The 16,827-nt window shown below is 42.7% G+C and overlaps 1 protein-coding gene across 3 annotated transcripts; it reads right to left on the reverse strand.

Annotated features, from left to right (window-relative positions):
* Positions 1-9,565: 9,565 nt before the first annotated feature.
* Positions 9,566-14,332, reverse strand: CREG1 (cellular repressor of E1A stimulated genes 1). Of its 3 annotated transcripts, XM_027888305.1 has the most exons (5): positions 14,023-14,332; positions 11,765-11,884; positions 10,272-10,456; positions 10,107-10,139; positions 9,566-9,685 (listed from the first exon to the last, which is right to left on the reverse strand). In XM_027888305.1, the coding sequence occupies exons 1-5, from the start codon at positions 14,326-14,328 to the stop codon at positions 9,649-9,651; spliced, it is 681 nt and encodes a 226-aa protein (XP_027744106.1). In that variant the 5' UTR covers positions 14,329-14,332; the 3' UTR covers positions 9,566-9,648. The 3 variants fall into 3 exon arrangements, with proteins under 3 accessions (XP_027744106.1, XP_027744107.1, XP_027744108.1); XM_027888306.1 differs by lacking the exon at positions 10,107-10,139; XM_027888307.1 differs by lacking the exons at positions 9,566-9,685; positions 10,107-10,139 and having other exon boundaries at positions 10,271-10,456.
* Between the last annotated feature and the right edge of the window lie 2,495 nt (positions 14,333-16,827).

Consider the following 16,827-nt stretch of genomic DNA (forward strand, 5'->3'; position numbering starts at 1 on the left):
CCACCCCCATTTCTAATTCTTAGAAAAGAAAGAAGAATGTGCATCTCCAGCAGGTACAGGAACAGGGTTGATTATAACAATTTCCCAAGAGTATGGCAGAGTGAGAGTTATTGTGTACACATGAAGTAAGCATCTTTAAAAAGCAAACTGAAGTTCTTGGAGGAAATTCATCACCTTGCTGTCTGTAGAAATAAAGGCTTTGATAAAACCATCCTTTTCTTTAATTAAGTAAATATTATATATTGTGCTAGTCAATACAAAAATGAATAGACACTAGTATTACTCCAGCACCCAATACCTAGTGCAGCATGCCATTCTGTGACGCCTAGGCAGTACTGCTGAGCCTCTGCTCTCTCCCCAGCCTTGGGGAGGGTTTTATTTGTGGTTCTTCTACCCCAAAAGCTACAAGGAAAAGCTGGAGATGGGCTCTGAGTCACTGCCAGGCAGAAAGCAAAGCACAGCCCACGAGGGCTGCCATGCACTGAACCTGAAAGAGGTGTCATTAGTCACAGAAATGGCTGTGCTCAGATACATGTTCTATATTCCAACACAAGCTGGATAAAGCCCTTTCTGTCCACTTCTCTGTGCAACATAAGATTGGCTGAAACAAGGAATTAGTGAGCAGGAAAAGACCCCTGCTCTCACTGCAGGCTGCCTAAATCTCACAGTCGCCTTATCCAAAAGCTAAAATAATATCATCCTAGTTATTGATATTTTTGGGTAACGGTATTTTCAGAGGAGCAGATAGCACTGCTCATCACTATTCTGCTGACCCCTGTCTCCTCCTGTTATTGATCATAGCTTCTGCCTCTGGCAGAAAGCCAGCAAATTATCACTTTGAATAAAGAGTTGAGGCCAAAGGTAAGGAAAAGAAATGAAGAGCTGTATAAGAAAGGGAGATTAATGGCAACAGCAGGCACAGTGGGAGAACAGCAGTTGGGCCAATGTGGTTTGATGTCTGCATAGGGAAAGGTCAGAGGAATGAGTATATGGACTTCAGTTGGAAGTGTGGGTAGAGTAAGAAAAAGGCTTTGCATGACAGTGCCCCTAGAAATTCTCACCTCCCCATCCCTCAGCTTTTGAAATAAGGCAAGCTTATAATTATAATTTAAATACAATGAAAGTATACAAAAGAGCACTCAACCTTGTATTAGGAGTTATTCACACCACAAGCATGGCATAGGAGATGCAAATCATATGCAGTCAAGCAGTACAGAAGAAAAAGGGGAAGTGGTCTCCAGGAGAAAACTTTTCTGTGTTCACACAGCTTGCAATTACACAATGAGGAATTATTTGCTCAGTGTCGCCTTCTTTTCAGCCTATCTAGTCTTTGCATTTCTAGGAACTACATAGCACATAAAACCTTCAGCATCTCCAGGCACACTATGCACTGGACAATCTTACATATGCATTTTTACCAACAGCTTTAACTACACTGACATTTCAGCTTACTTACTTCACTGAGACCCTAAGAACTTCTTTAACCCTGTACTAGAAATGAATGCCAAACCTAGTTCAGCTGAACCAGAAGCTATTTTTCTCAATACAGACAAGGCCAGAGTGGAAACATAAAACCCTCCCTGCTATGATTAAAAAAAAAAAAAGCCTCAGCTAAACTTGACTTTTTATCTAAACAAGCAGGTGGAGGAAAGTGCATTTCCAAGAATTACCTGCCCTGGGAAGACTGCAAATAATTGATCTGTGGTTCCTGAAACAGAATGGGTGAGGGAACTGAAGTGTTCCCAAGTACAACTTGGTGCGTTTGTGAGAAATATCTCAAATTAAAATTTCGAAGACGGCCAAATAAAGTGAAACAAAGAACTTATATTTTCAGCGCACGCTGGGTGCGGTCAGGTTTGCCTCGTGCCAGGGCCTGAGAGCACACCCGAGATGGGGGGGGGGCAGTTCTTTTAAGGTCTCTTAATTTGCATAACTGTTCCCTTGTCCCTCCCATGCTCAGCTCTGCTCTGCTTTCTTTCTTCCGTAAAAGGCAATATAGCCTTTTCTTGAGCCCGATTGGTTCTCTCAGGGCAGGCTCACACTTCTCTTTTGCAGTCCATTGGTCGTTTTAATCAACCTATGAGATTGTTTCCCTGTTCCGGCCGCGTGGTCCCTTGGCAATGAGCCCTGGCTGGTCTCATTGCCTTACAGGCTTCCCCGTTCACCTCTACACAGCAAAAGTAAGCAATAGTAACATGATCACAACTATTAACAGGTCACGGCTGCAACAGAACTGCAGCCATACATAGGCAACTGCAGAACACCCTTGATCATGAACTCCTCATCATGAGGCAATCATGGAAACCCTGCTTGTAATAAAACCGTTTCATTTATTTCTCACATGTTTAATGCTGCTTAAGGTGCAGCTCATTATCTGAAAGGATAACATCTCTCATAAAATAGTCAAGGTATACATTCAACAGCTACTGTGCACCCATATGTCATTCTTTCTCTGGACACAAGAAATCCTGGAACAGCTCTAATGCAAGGGGTTGATTCATCCCTAGAAACATTCCCTTCTCACACTTACTGGTTATACTCTGACAATGCTATTAAAAAAAAAAAAAAAGGCAGTAGGGTTTGCAGTTTTAACAGGAAATAAATGAAAACTAAAAAACAAACCCACACCACAGTCAAGCTGAGGATTAAAAAAATAACTACACACTGCCCTCTGGCTCATGTGTTGCTACCACAGAGATATGCCTGTAATCATCGCTGCAGACTGCTGGGATTGAGCACAGGTTGGTTATGAGAAGCTCTCCTAAGCCTATTTGATACAGTTAGTACTTGCAGGCAAAATGAATTCCTACATCACCTGACGGAGGACCTGGCCAACTTTAGAAACAGGAGCATCTAGGCAGAGTCCTGCCCCTGATCCAGCAGGGAGTGACACTTGGCAACTCAACAAATATTAAAAACATTTCTGGAGATGTTCACATGAAGATAACGGGTGTTAAATCAGCAACAATTTTCACTGGTGGGCAAGCTCTAGCCTCCAGCCAGACATGCCATTCATGCAGGAGACTAATACACTGAAATAGTCTGCTGTTTGTAGTGTGTAAGCCCACAATTTTTATTGACAAAACGTTGCAGATTGACAGTCCTATATTGCTTCACTGAATTTCAATGCACTGTAGTGCCTTACACTCTAGCTTTGATTTGCTATAATTGGGTTCAACTGTGCTAATTCCCTTGGAATGCAGCAATTAATACTTATTTAGTGATAATTGCTGCATTCCAAGAGGATTAGTCCCTGCCCTGCACTTTTGCAAGCATTGCAAATGGAGAGCTGGAAAGAAGACAGGTCTAACTACAGGTCTTGCTTTAGCAGCTCCCAAAAGGGAGGCAAGAGAAGTTGGTCTTGCTATGACTGCTCCCCTCTGTGTATGAAAATACTACTTTTCTGAGGAAAATCCACTTGGCTGTCACAACTCCTTGCAGCTGCATTGAACAAATAGAAACCCTGACACATGCAACAAGAGGAAAAAAAAAACCCCAAACGTAAAAAGGAACACCTGTGCAGTATCATAAAGACAAACACACCCATGAGCCCATGTTTCCCATGGGATGTTATCAACAGGCCCTGGTGTGGTGCAAGAACAAGTTTCTATTATTTTGAGGATTTTTGTGACTATCCATTTCCTGTTCCTGGTATGGTCTTAAAATTTTCAGTGCAACAAGGGTTTTGGAAACCTCTAAAGGAGCACTTAGTAGAAAGTTAAAATACACACTCTTTGTATGCTCAGTTTTGAGACTACTGGGTCTATATTGCCCAATTCTTTCCTCCCCAATGAAGCCTTTATGATCTGTTCTGGTTTATTATTTTTTTAATGCACTCAAGAGAGCACTGCTTGTGTCATATACTAAGAAGGAAGAACAAGGCTTCTTTTTCTTTAGGCTAGTCAAACTGAGCTCTCTTGCATCATCAACTTTTTCACCTGTTAATTGCAGGCGAATTTCCCCAATCACATTACAGCATATGTAGAAAAATTCTGAGACTTTACCACTAAACATATTCTAGAAACAGTCTTTTTAATTATACAGCAGCTCCAGAATTTTCTTGCATGGCTGTACAGAATGCAATTTATCAGTAAGGTTATGCTTCTCATGAATATAAAAGTATTGTGAAGTCAGATTTTAATGCATGTGACAAGTATCTTCATTTCCTTTATTTTCTTCCCCTCTTCACCCCTAACACATACTTTTTCTGCATTTTTCACATGCTCATCTGGGGAAAAAAAATTTAATTATCTGTAATTCATTTAAGCTTTTAAAACAAATCAAAAATCCAATTCATGCTTGTTTAGGCAATTGCTTTTGGCTAAATAATGACAGGAAAGAAGTACATGTTTTTCTTAGAGAAATACTCGCCGTATATGATTATGCTTCCTATTTCTAAACAATTGCTACCTTTCAATCTAGAAAGTTACTTTTTAGCACTGGGTGATGTTAAATAAGTGCCATTTGCATAAAAACATTCCCCTCATCTAAAGCTACCCAGATGATTTACAAGTGTTTTACATGAATCTTGTGAACTGTTATCTATTTACATTTTTATAAATGGGGAGTGGGGTGGGAAACTGAGGGTGCAAAGTTTGCAATCTGAGCCAGTGCCAGCAGCAAAAATAACGTGAAGCAATTCTAGACCTCAATGGATACACACACAATGACAAATTACTGAGGTTGAGGGAGAGATTTTCCTCTCTCAGCAAGACCCACGTCAGCTGTTGGACCACCACCACGAACACAGCATCTGTTTTGTTTAAACTGGAGAAATTCTATGCAAAAGAAATCGTAACAGCTGAAGGAATCAGAAGCAAATAGTAGTGGGGAATTGTTAAGGCTTTTCTATAGAATATTAAGAGCTAGAGGAAAAAAATAGCTCAGAGCAATCATTACAGTTATCAGGTCCTTTAATTAAAACGTACCATCCTACCAATACTGCAAACTTTTACTCCTTCAGATACTAAACAAATATCTGGTTGTGCTCAACCAGAAGGCTCCAGCTCTACAATCAGCACAACTAATGAAACTCCAATTTTTAAAACTCATTACTTTTGTAACTTTAATAGACATGAACTGGGTTTTGCTTCTTCTCTTGAGCTTCTCTTGAGTTGTTGTGACACAGATAGGAACTTGGTGGCTTCAAGGTCAGACTTCTGATTTCAGATCTGAATCCAACCAAGGAAAAACACGTCTGACAAAAGCAAGTACCCGGACAACATGTTACCTGAGTTTTGTTTCCATAGAAAACCAGGCTATGAAGAACATTAACCACTATACCCAGAACAAACAGTCTTACAGTCTAATCTTCTTACATGGTAATTCAACTCAGAAACTCAGAGGAAGCCTGTAGACATAAAAGTTCTTAAGTCAAAAAACCAGGGGAGCAACTCCAGGAGTCTTGCATGAGAAGCTTATGGACTGAGCTTCCCAGCAGGCAAAATACAACTATTGGGGAGCACCAAGGACCAACTGCTCCACCCAAGCAGAGGGGCAGGAAGGGGTGGCAGAGTAGGGGCCTTAACTCCAAGATACACAGCCCCACCCTATGTGGACAATAAAAGCATGCTGTGTGACAGCAGCCAGGGTCAGCCACAGCTGAGGCAGGTTTCAGGCCAAATCAGTAGAATTGGGCAGGCAGCAAGAGCCTGAGCTCTGGCACAGCCCCCAGGCAGAGGGGAAGCTTCAGGCGTTTCCCAGCTCTACCTCACCACCCAAACACCTGCACATCATCAGGGCTGCCTTCCAGCACAGGCAGCCCAAATCACTGGAGAGGGACCAGGGGCACTCAAAGAATCCAAGATTAATTAACTGTTGGAAATTACAAACCAGAGTCAAGTGGTTTAATCCAGCTAACAATAAGCCTAAACCAAAACACTGTCACGCTAATGAACGCTCTCCCTTTGGATTCTTATACTAGCAGAAATAAACAGTGTAGAGTCTGGAGGTGGCTGCTCCCAGCTGATGTTCTGAGGCATTCTATACCTGTCTCCATTTCCTTTACTAGAGTTTCTTAATTTAAAACCCTTTAAATCATTTTCATGGATATTACTTCTGGCTCTCCATAGCACAAAATGATTACAAAACACAAAAAAATGATGAATGCTTCTTTTTTTTTTTTTTTTTTCCCAGCTAGCAAGCTGTTGTGTTTATGGAGGGAAGCATTCATAATGTAAAGTACTGTGTAGAAAAAGAATTTGTTCGTATTATGCCCCCGTCGTTTGCTTTTCCAGCACCTTTGAGTTATGATGAATTCAATAACCACTTTTAAGTATTAAACATTTAACACTCAAGCTGAACGTGAGTCTATGGCACCCTCTTGTGTTCAACAATAGTATATCAGTTTACTGGATTTTTAATCTAGAGTCAACGTTTTTACTCAGGAAAAGCCTTTTGAAAACAAATTTATCCACGAAGTTATGATTAATATTTCTTGTGTTAATCTAAGACTCTGAGCTACCTCTATTTTATTGCAAAGATGGCTAAATAGCTAAGAAATTAATTCCAGAGAGAACTGAATAAAGGATTATACAAGTACCTGATATATGTAAATTCTAGTCTGTAATGATGTAGCATGTTGCAAGAACCTCCTGGGCACAACTCTTGCATTAAAATGTAAGAACGAAACTGAAAATCAAGAATTGAATACCAAGAAGAAACACAAAGATGGAAGAACACGACTGTATTGTTAGAGACAGGATGTGATTATCCTTATTAGATTCCCAGCTAACAAACATCCTGTGACTTAATGAGGTGCCAAAATTATCCTGTGACTCAGATTGCTATCTGTGAATGCAGGTACTTATCTTCCTGGGGATGGTGGCTGATTTCATTGCTATTGAGAATATGCCCAGATACTTCCAGTGTGCCATGGCAGAGGACACAGTCAGAAGTTGAAACACTGATTCATTGCTTACAGCTGTATCAATTTCTTATTCTTGGCCTCTTCTAAGCCACAATATTGCTTCTGGATATGAGGAAAAAAGGAAACATGCTCACAAGCAAGTTCCCAAATGAGTCAAATAGAACAAAGGTGCACACAGGGAGAAAAGGCAAGGAAAAACAAGACAAGCTGGTGACTTTCTTGAGTTGGTGATACTAACATTTACACACCTATCACTAGGGGAGATTGACACCCTAACCTCCTTTACAATCCATTTCTACATATAAAAATACACAAAAAATGTTCAGTGAGATGCACAGACACGATTTCAGATAGTTCTTCTCAGATCAAAATCTCAAATTCAGGTCTGCACATGTAGCTTAAGCATTCTGTTGTTCACCACTTTCTGGAAAAAACCCAAAACATCTGGTTGGGGTCCTTTCAAATTTCGAATTTAAGAGATTTGGATGATCTAAAATTGTTCCAATAAAATCCAGTAGCATTACAAAACTCGTTTTCATTACTCAAAAAAGCCCTTCCACTCACAATCAGAAAATACTTGTGAATTGGTACTAGTGAGACAAGACAACCAGAAACAGAGAAGCCTTATGGAAGTGATACTTTTGAAAGTGGTGTACTGGTTTCGGTTGGCATAGAGGGGTTTGGGGTTTTTTTCACAGCAGTGTGTTTGAGGCTATGTTTTGAATTTGTGCTTTAAACAGCCCTGATAACACACCAGTTTGTTCTTATTTAGGTCCTGCCCTTCCAGTGAAGAGTCTGGGGACGCAGGAACAGCTGACCCCAAGTGACCAGAGGAACACCCCAGGCCACAGGATGTCATGCCCAGCAATAAAAGCTGCTGGAGGAAGAAGGAAGCGGGAATGTTGAGAATTATGGCATTTGTCTTTCTATTCATTGTTAAGGTGTAATGAAGCCCTGCTTTCCTGGGCCTGGCTGGAAACCTGCCTGCTAATGACACAGATTTCATGTCAAAATGCAGAAGCTCTGACTGAAAAGAATAATCAAATGAGGCTTCCTTGTATTCACCTTCACAAACTCCACTGTTATTATGTTCCATTTCACAGTATTAGATGCAGGAAAGAAAGTGAAACACAAAGATGCTTATTTCATCCATGGAGGGGAAAGCAAGGTGTAAATAGGGGTGTTTCCCCCCTTTATCCTTGCAAGAATGAAAGACTCCAGAGCAACAATAAAACACTAGCGTTGAAGAGAGAGTGTCTGTGTGAAAGAGAGCAGGAGGAGGGAGAGAAGAATTCTCAAACGTGCAATAAACAGCACTTGACACCGCTTGTCAAAAATATTTTAATTTTAACAAAAGCTCAGCATCATCAGTCTCACACATGAGAAGTTACAGGGTGACATGTAATGCATTCAGGTGTCCTCACAGTAAAGATAAGTCCATGACAAAGATTCATATGAGTTTCTACAATTGTTATGCCTTATATAAAAATACTTTTCAATCATATTAAATATCGATGTTACCTGTTCAGCATAAATTGTTTCCATATTGTAACTTTTTTTGATCTTAAATTAGTTTTAAAATAGAAGAACAGTAAAAAGGACCTTCCCTCTCCTTCTGGAGAAGGAAAACTTAGTAAGTTATATAACAAATATTTTCACCAATCATTCCAGTAGTGATATAACAACATTAAGATGTAGGGATTTTATATGAGAAATCCCACTGTTCTATATAAGAATCTGCCTCTAAGGAGTCTAAACTCTCAGATTCTAGGTCAACTAGGCAATATTTGCTCATTGTAAAACCAACTTAATTGTTCATAAATGCTTTTTAGTGTTTGTGAACTTAGCACACAGCAGACGAGAGAGGATGTAAAAAGGTGTTAATTTGGGGGGGCTTTGTGCTTGTGTGCAACTTATTATAACACAGAATTAACTATGCACACCTTTCACTAATTTTCATGCTCTATAAATCATGAATCATGTGTGTCATACTCTACTGCTCCTTTTTCACTTCTGGGTTACTAACCCAGAAGTGATGTGTAAGGCTTGCAAACCCTAAAATCTGTTCAGTTCTACTGCTGAGGGAAATAAAAGCTGATACAGCCAAAGCTGAAGATTTCAGAATCCTAATCAGACACCACCCTATTTCTATTAAAGGGTCAGGGCATGTAACCACTGAAGAGGTATCAAGAACTTATCCTGAGGTACATGTACAGTTTGCATAAATACAACTGTATCCTACAGCACATTCAATATAGGCAGCAAAATGAAAAAAAAATGGCTCAAATGAGGGAGTGTATCAGAGTGCAAAGGAAATTCTTACCAGGATTTGGGAACTCAGCACATCATTTACCCTTGTAACACAAGCAGTTCTTTCCATTCCACTGATCCGAGTCAGCTGAGCCATCCTGTAGTACTTTGCCATAAAATTCTAAACTAAACTGGTATTAAAAATAAAATAGAATTGGAGAGTGCTCACTTAGCTAAGGCACTGAAAGCTTTAGAACTGGACTAATCCTTTAGATTCTAGTAAACAAAACACTTCTGAATGCAGACTGTCAGCCACCTTTCCAAAATCACATCCAATTAATAAAATTTAGTTATGGATTATGCACAAACGTTTTTGAGAACAGCATGATTCAAGTTAGTGAGAAGTTAAATCTGCTTTATAAGGGTAATACATGCTCATTAACAATATGAGGTGTTTGATTTACTGTGTTATTAATTCAGCTCTACAATACATAGAAAAAAAAAATCTTTCATGAAACAGCCAAAGTAATTCATTTCCATATCAGCATCACACGGATCTTCTTCCACCTACAAGGTGTAAGAAAAAAAGTGAAATTATTGCATAAGTGCTGGCTGAGCTAAAATACGTTTGTATGTTATCAAGACTAACTTTTATGTAGATAAAAGAACACAATTTCTCTATAGTTTAATATTTATATAGTTTAATATAAATATAGTTTAATAAATTTATAGCAATTTTGTTCTGAAAATATTAGCAATATTGCTGTGATCCCATTAATATAGCTTCATAAATGCTGAACAGTCTCACTGCTTTTAATTATTAGACCAAAACATCATCTCTCTTGCAATTAATTCTGAGGACAGGGACTGTGCCCACTCTACAGGAGTCTCATGAAACTACTTAAGCTGAGGTGCAGTTAATCATGTACAATTCTACAGATACTATATTTGATACTTTTACACAGTTGGATCCCCTATTCAAACATACCTCATGACTTCAGACACTGCATCCAGTAGATCACTTAGAGAAAAGACATAAATGCACATAAAAACCAGAGACAGGTAATACACAGTACATACTGATAACAATCAGGAGACATTTTACAGGTTTCAAACACAATGAGAGTTAGGCATTAAAAACTCCAGTACTTACTAAGGTTTGACACTATAATATTCTTCTGGTGTCACAATTTTCAATCCACCAAAGTAGTCGAGGACCCAGATATTGGTGATGTTGAATTTGGCAAAGAACCAATTATGATCCTTAGGCCAACTTTCCATTTCAGGGTGGCGACTGAATAATGCTTTTTTGGCCAAGACTGCTTCTGAATCATTCACCTAAACAAAAAAATAGCAAAGTATTACAGTAAGATAGTCATGTAAAGACAGATTTTAGTTAAAAAAAACACTGCTGACTGCAGTGTGCTCTTTTCAGTTCTGCCATGCCCTGTCGCAGGGGACTCATTACTGTGGTAGAGTCCACTCATGTTCAACGCGGTGTATGTGAGACAGGCAAAAATTCCAAGGCAGCTGATTTTAACATTAAATCAAAAGGGTGCTTTTAAAGTTAGCATGAGCAAGAAAGTATTTCATCAACATAAGAATAAGTCTTTCAACAAAACACAAAACAGAGGAGTATGGAATCTTGCTGAATTATTACAAAGTGATGTCTTAGGTATAATTTTACCTCCTCTGCACCTGCTGATTCAAACTGACACAAACAGATCTGAACTGTGTTCAGACCTTGGCAAACACACAAATAGGACGGTATAGCAGAACTTACAGAGAAACTCATTGAAAAGTGTGACAGCACTTAAAATGCAATGTGCAATGTGCAAATGTTTAAAGAGTTAAATTAACAAGTTAGAGTATGGTACGAGAAGAACTAATTGAAAAAACCCAACTTCATTATCAATGAGAAACTTAGGAAAGCAATAAGACATTGCTGAGTGCAATGTACAAGCATCCGATGTGTGAAAACACAAAAATTTAGACTACCATCTAAGAGAGAGTAATCCTCAATCATCACCTTCAATGATTGGAATTAAGATCTTCAATCTATAACACATGCAGTTCTAAATTCCTTCCATGAGACACCAAAGTAGTGGTACACGAAAGAATACTGTCCTGGCAGCAATGACACTAGATATACAATGCACTTTTTTTTGCCTCTAATACTGTAATTTTATTTTTGTAACTTTATTGCTCTAATCCTGTAACTTTATTATTGTAACTTTGTTGAAGTAAATATTGGCCTGAGCAATAAAGTTTCAGAAGCACTTCTGTCACAATGCATGGACCAAAGAATTTAGCTGAGCAGGAGAGATGTGAATGAAGTATGAAGGCTTTTCCAAGTGAGTTGTCGTAGACTTCTAAGTTTCAGAACACATCTAGGGGAAGGAGGAGACTTCTAACGTTACAGTGCTGTCCCCTCAAATTCCTTGTTAAAGACATGCCAACAAAGCTCCTGCAAATATCAAGGGGTAACCCCATTTTCCTCAAACTACAAACCAGTCTTGGGGTATCACAGCACATAACATCTCTTCACATGCTTTTGCACAGAATTTCTAACCTTTCTCTTCTCCCACTAAATAACACTACTTGATGCACACAACCTTGTCCAGTGCTCAGCTTTCAGCTGCTTACCTTCACAATGCTCCCAACGAAGATTATGTGGGCACAGAGGGGATTCTGGGGATCATATCTGTGCCTCCTGCAGTAAGGAGTCTGTGCCAAAGACACAGTTAAGGAGGCATTTGAATTGACCTGAAATGCAAGAAATAAGATAAGAGGTTTACATACTTTTGCAAAAAAAATGCCATCCCTGCCACATTTTCAGCTCTTGGTACTTTATTCAGCTTTTGATACTTTATTCAGCTCAGTATTACTGCCAAAAAGACTAAAGCTGTCATCACCTTTTCCTGACTGTAGCTGAAAGCCTACTTAGATGAGCTCTGAATCTGAAAGAATGCCCAGTTTTGAAGTGTGATGAAGCTTTTTAGCATAAAATGCAAATGTCAAAAAACAGCACTCCTCAAAACTCTGAATTCAATATACAGTCTAGCTACTTTACCTTCAAATTATGACATATTCCAACTACATACAGTACAGGAAAAAAAGGACATACATACAGTGAACTTTATTAATTCTAGTGGAAGAACAAATAGTAACTGAGAAGGTAACTAACTGAGTTTCACAGCTGTTAATAATATTAGTTAAACCTAAACCAAACAACTCCTCCCTTCAAAACAAGCCTCCTGGCTGCCCTAAACCAGTCAGCTCTTTTGAAATTTAAAGTGAATTTTAGACATACTCTTAAAACCTAAAAGAAACACCTAACTTGAAAAATTGAAGAATCTGTACCTGATTGTTTTTCTAAAACTAATTTGGTGACCATGGCTTGAAAAATATTGGTGCAAAATAGGGCTCCCTACTGCAGAGTGTCACATACATACATAACACACGTACATTATGTTCATTATCTCCCAGCTAGGAAAGTTCACCTGCTTTGAGAAATTTCACTAGAAGAGGCATGTCAAAAAGAACCTCCCAAAAGTCACTCAAACACTACAGAGTGCCCATGAACTCATGAAACTGGAGGCACCACCTGACAGAGAGGAAGTTGGTTAACTACAGAAAAAGCTGAGTCATGATTATTCAGCACCTTCTCCCTTACACGTGACTATTACATGTCAAGTGTTTCTGCCCTGTAAAAGCAAAATAAGGATCTGTTGAGGAGCTTTCTGAAGGAAAACGTCCAATAGCAGTTCACACCATAGTTTTTACGTTATTCTGAAAACAAAAGGCTGTAGCTGGGGTGGAGGGCGAGATACTATACAAGACAAATTTCTACAGCACTTAGATACATAATTAAGGTATTTTAACGTAACAAAGCAAAACACAGCAGGGAACAAACAAAAAGGGGTTATGATAAAGTCAATGGACATTTTCTATTATTTTGCGTTTTGTGGGTTTTTTTTACTAACACTGCAACAGCTACTGGAACAAAAAAAGTTTTCTTGTAAAGGAGGCACACAGCTGCTATATCTCTAAGTTTTTAGCTACCTCCCTTGGCACAGGCAGGCAAAAGATCCGGGACAAGGCAAATTACACACTCTCAGAGCCACAACATGCCAATGCTGCCTTTGCTTGGGTGCTTCCCTTTACGGTAAGCTCCAGAGATTTAATTACTATTCCTTCAGCAGCCTGTGTAGGAGCCCTCTTTGTTTAAAGTCCCACACTGCCAATTTCCACTCCTTTTGATTTTTTTTTTTTTTTTTGGGGTGATGTTCTGTGGCGCCTCATTTCTCTGCTCGGTGGTTCTGGAAGTCCCAGCCACTTCCTCTGGTGCTGCTTCTGCCATTTCTCAAGGCCATGATGAGTAGGAACTTTTCAGGAGGCCCTTTGAGTGTCAACATGGACAGCATTGCTCATGCTCAGCTGTTCAAGGGATAGTAATTGCTCAAGGGATAACAACAAATGAGGTGTCCATGGAACAGCCACAAACTAAACCACAAGGAGTTTCACCTCAACACAACTTTACGTTGAGGGTGTTAGAGCACTAGAACAGCTGCCCAGGAAGTCTCCCTTTCTGGAGACATTCCAAACCAGCCTAGATGCGTTCCTGTGTCACCTGCTCCAGGTGACCCTGCCCCGGCATCAGGATGATCTCCAGAGGTCCCCTCCAACCCTAAGGATTCTGGGATTCTGTGAACTCAGTGCTGTCGCGCTGCCTTCGCAGGGCTGGTGAGAACTTAAAAAGCAAAAGCAACTCCAACCACAGCTTGCCAGTGAGATGAAAAAGTGCAGGCAACCAAGCAAAACTCCACGCTGCCTCGGTACCCTGGGCGCTCCTCTCGTGGGGGGTCACTGCTCACGCTGTTCACACCCCTTGCCCCGCTCACCTCCAGGTCCTGCACGGAGATCTCCATGTCCGTCAGATACAGGTAGGGGACGCCGCTGCCGCCGAAGGGTCCCGGGGGCCCGTCGCTGAGCGAGAAGATGTTGGCGAAGGGGCGGCCGCGCAGCCCCTCCTGCGCCGACAGCGTGGCCAGAGCGCCCCAGTCGCAGCTGTGCAGGACGAAGCGCGCCATGCGCGCCGCGTCCTCGGGAGGCGGGATGGCCCCCACGGCCGCTAGCAGCAGCGCTGAGGCCATGCAGAGGAGCAGCAGCCCCGCCATCCTCCCCCTCACAGCCGTGCACTCAAACATCACTCCCCGCCACCGACTGACGCGCCGAGCCGGCCGCGTCCCGCACAGCCCTGGCCGCGCGCCGGGGGGCGGGGCCTGCCCGCCCTTCGCCAATGGGAACGAAGGAGCAATCTTGGGAGTGAGGGATCGGCCCGCCCGCCATCAGCCAATGGACTAGCGATTACCGCCCTCTTTGGCCAATGAGAAGCGCAGGGGGCGGGCCTATAAGCGCAGATGTTGTACACAGCCCTGGGGGCGGTGACCCGTCGTCCGGTGTCCGTCCGTCCGTCCGTCCGTCCGTCCGCCCGTCGGGAGGGAGGGAGGGAGGCGGGGCATAGTCAGCAGCAGCCCGGCAATCAGCGAGAGGCTGCTCAGAATTGCAGGGGCACAGGACGAATTAGGTAGGAAAAGACCTCTGAGATCACGGAGTACGACCTATGACCGAACACCACCGTGTCAGCCAGACCATAGTAATGAGCGCCACGGCCATTCCTGTCGTAAACACCTCGAGGGAGCGTGACTCCACCACCTCCTCGGGCAGCCCCTTCCAATGTCTGATCATCTTTTCCATGAGGAAATTCCTCCTAATGCCCAACCTGAACCGCTCCGGTACAGCTTAAGGCTGTGCCCTGTCATTCTATTGCTGGGAGAAGAGCCCGACCCCCACCTGGCTACAACCTCCTTTCAGGAAGTTGGAGAGAGTGATACGGTGATCCCTGAGCCTCTTTTTCTTCAGGCTGAGCCTCCCCAGCTTCCTCAGCTACTTTTTGTAGGACTTGTGATCCAGACCCTACCCCAGCTCCGTTGCCCTTCTCTGGACGCATTCCAGCACCGCAATGTCTTTCCTGGAGTGAGGGTCCAAAACTGGACACAGCACTCGAGGTGCAGCATCACCAGTGCCGAGTACAGGCGGAGCTGATCCAGCTGGTCACACTGTTCCTGATCCAGGCCAGCATGCCATTGGCCTTCCTGGCCGCCTGGGCACATCGTGACTCATGTCCAGCTGCTGTGGACCAGCACCCCCAGGTCTATTCTACCGGGCCGCTTTCTAGCCGCTCCGTCCCCAGCCTGCAGCGCTCCATGGGGTTGTTGTGACCGACGTGTTGGTCCTGTCGAGCCTCTCGCATCGCTGGCCTCGGCCCGCAGAATTCCCTGGCAACCACGTGTCGACGGGGCGGCAGGGATCCCGTCGGGCTGCGGGGGGCGCTGGCGGGACGCGGCTCCGGCGGCTTCCGGGAGCGGTTCCCGGCCTTTCCCGGCGGTTCCCGGCGGCTGCACCAGAGCCAGCCCCGCACACGGGGCTGCCCGCTCACCCTCCAGCACCCACTGGCCCGGGGCCGGTCCGTCCTGCGAGGCCCAGGTGCCCCGGGATAGCCCGGCACAAGCCGTCCGCTGGCATCGCCCCTGCCTCATGGAAGTCCGTCGGATCCTGAAAGTGTTCGAAAAACTCCGTGTGGATACGGCACTTTAGGACGTGGTTTAACGGTGCACGCGGGTTAGTGGTTGGGCTTGATCTTAAAGGTCTTTTCCAACGTGAACAATTCTGTGGTCAAAGGGTGGTTGTGGCACTATCAGCCCCGCTGTCCCTGCCCACTGCCAAATCAGTCTCAAGGGCTGGTTCTGTGTCAGCACAGGTGTTTGTGGCTCAGCTTTCCCTGAGGGGAACTTTGTCATTTAATTACAGCAAGCAGGGACTATCTCGAACTGGTTTAGACAGCAAAGACTATAGGATGATTTGCTGATAGGAAGCGCTCAGGCCTTATCTCTTGCGTACTGCAGGTCCTGTATGGCAGAGCCCTCTCTTCTGCAAGACTTGGTTTTCCTAGTTGAACACCATTCCACCGAAGGCCTTGCAGGGTAAGAATTGCATTACTTACCCAAATAAACGCTGAAACTACTTCATTGTAGCCACCACTTTGTGCTCAGTATCCTTACAAAGATTTGTATAAAGAGATGTTTTTAAGTGGGATAATACTGAGACTTGATTCAACTTCTCCTGAAAGATGGTGAATTTTCATTTTTCCACACACTGAGAAACCCAAACTAACTTACTGTGAGACTACAGTCTGCCCTTACAGCATCCACAGCTTGTAGAAGGCCAGATAGATCATTCTGTTGGGTTGAATTCACGAAGGAATAAACACCACACATCCCTATCCTACCATTTATCTGCTATCCTAAACAGGCAGAACAAAATAATTTTTCCTCCAGTATTCCCCCTTGCCTGTAGAGCACAGACAGAGATTCCTGCCTCTCCTCCGCGTCCTGGACACACAGAGCCTTCTGCTGCTGCCTTCTCCTGAAAAGAAAAAAAAAAAAGGTGCTCTGAACTCCTGATGTGCAACCATTCAGCTCAGGTAGGTGGTTAAGCCTACAGGCCATACAGGCTACACACAGGCAGCCTTGTGTATAGTACAGGACAAGGAATATTTCAGGGCAGAGTGCTGAGGAGAAAACCAGAGGGAGAAAAGGAGTGAGTTATGAGAGAAGAGAATGTGTCTGTGTGTATGCAGGATTATA

The sequence above is a fragment of the Empidonax traillii genome, unplaced genomic scaffold, assembly GCF_003031625.1.
Source record: "Empidonax traillii isolate 1590-97213 ecotype Southwest subspecies unplaced genomic scaffold, ASM303162v1 scaffold236:size2090792, whole genome shotgun sequence".
NCBI lineage: Eukaryota > Metazoa > Chordata > Aves > Passeriformes > Tyrannidae > Empidonax > Empidonax traillii.

Excerpts from the sequence above, each read along its gene's own strand:
- CREG1 (XM_027888305.1), bottom strand. The coding sequence starts at position 14,328 with ATGTTTGAGTGCACGGCTGTGAGGGGGAGGATGGCGGGGCTGCTGCTC. Across the intron at positions 11,885-14,022 it reads TCTCCGTGCAGGACCTGGAG|GTCAATTCAAATGCCTCCTT; the intron begins GTGAGCGGGGCA and ends CTTGCATTTCAG. Across the intron at positions 9,686-10,106 it reads GCAGTGTCTGAAGTCATGAG|GTGGAAGAAGATCCGTGTGA; the intron begins GTATGTTTGAAT and ends TACACCTTGTAG.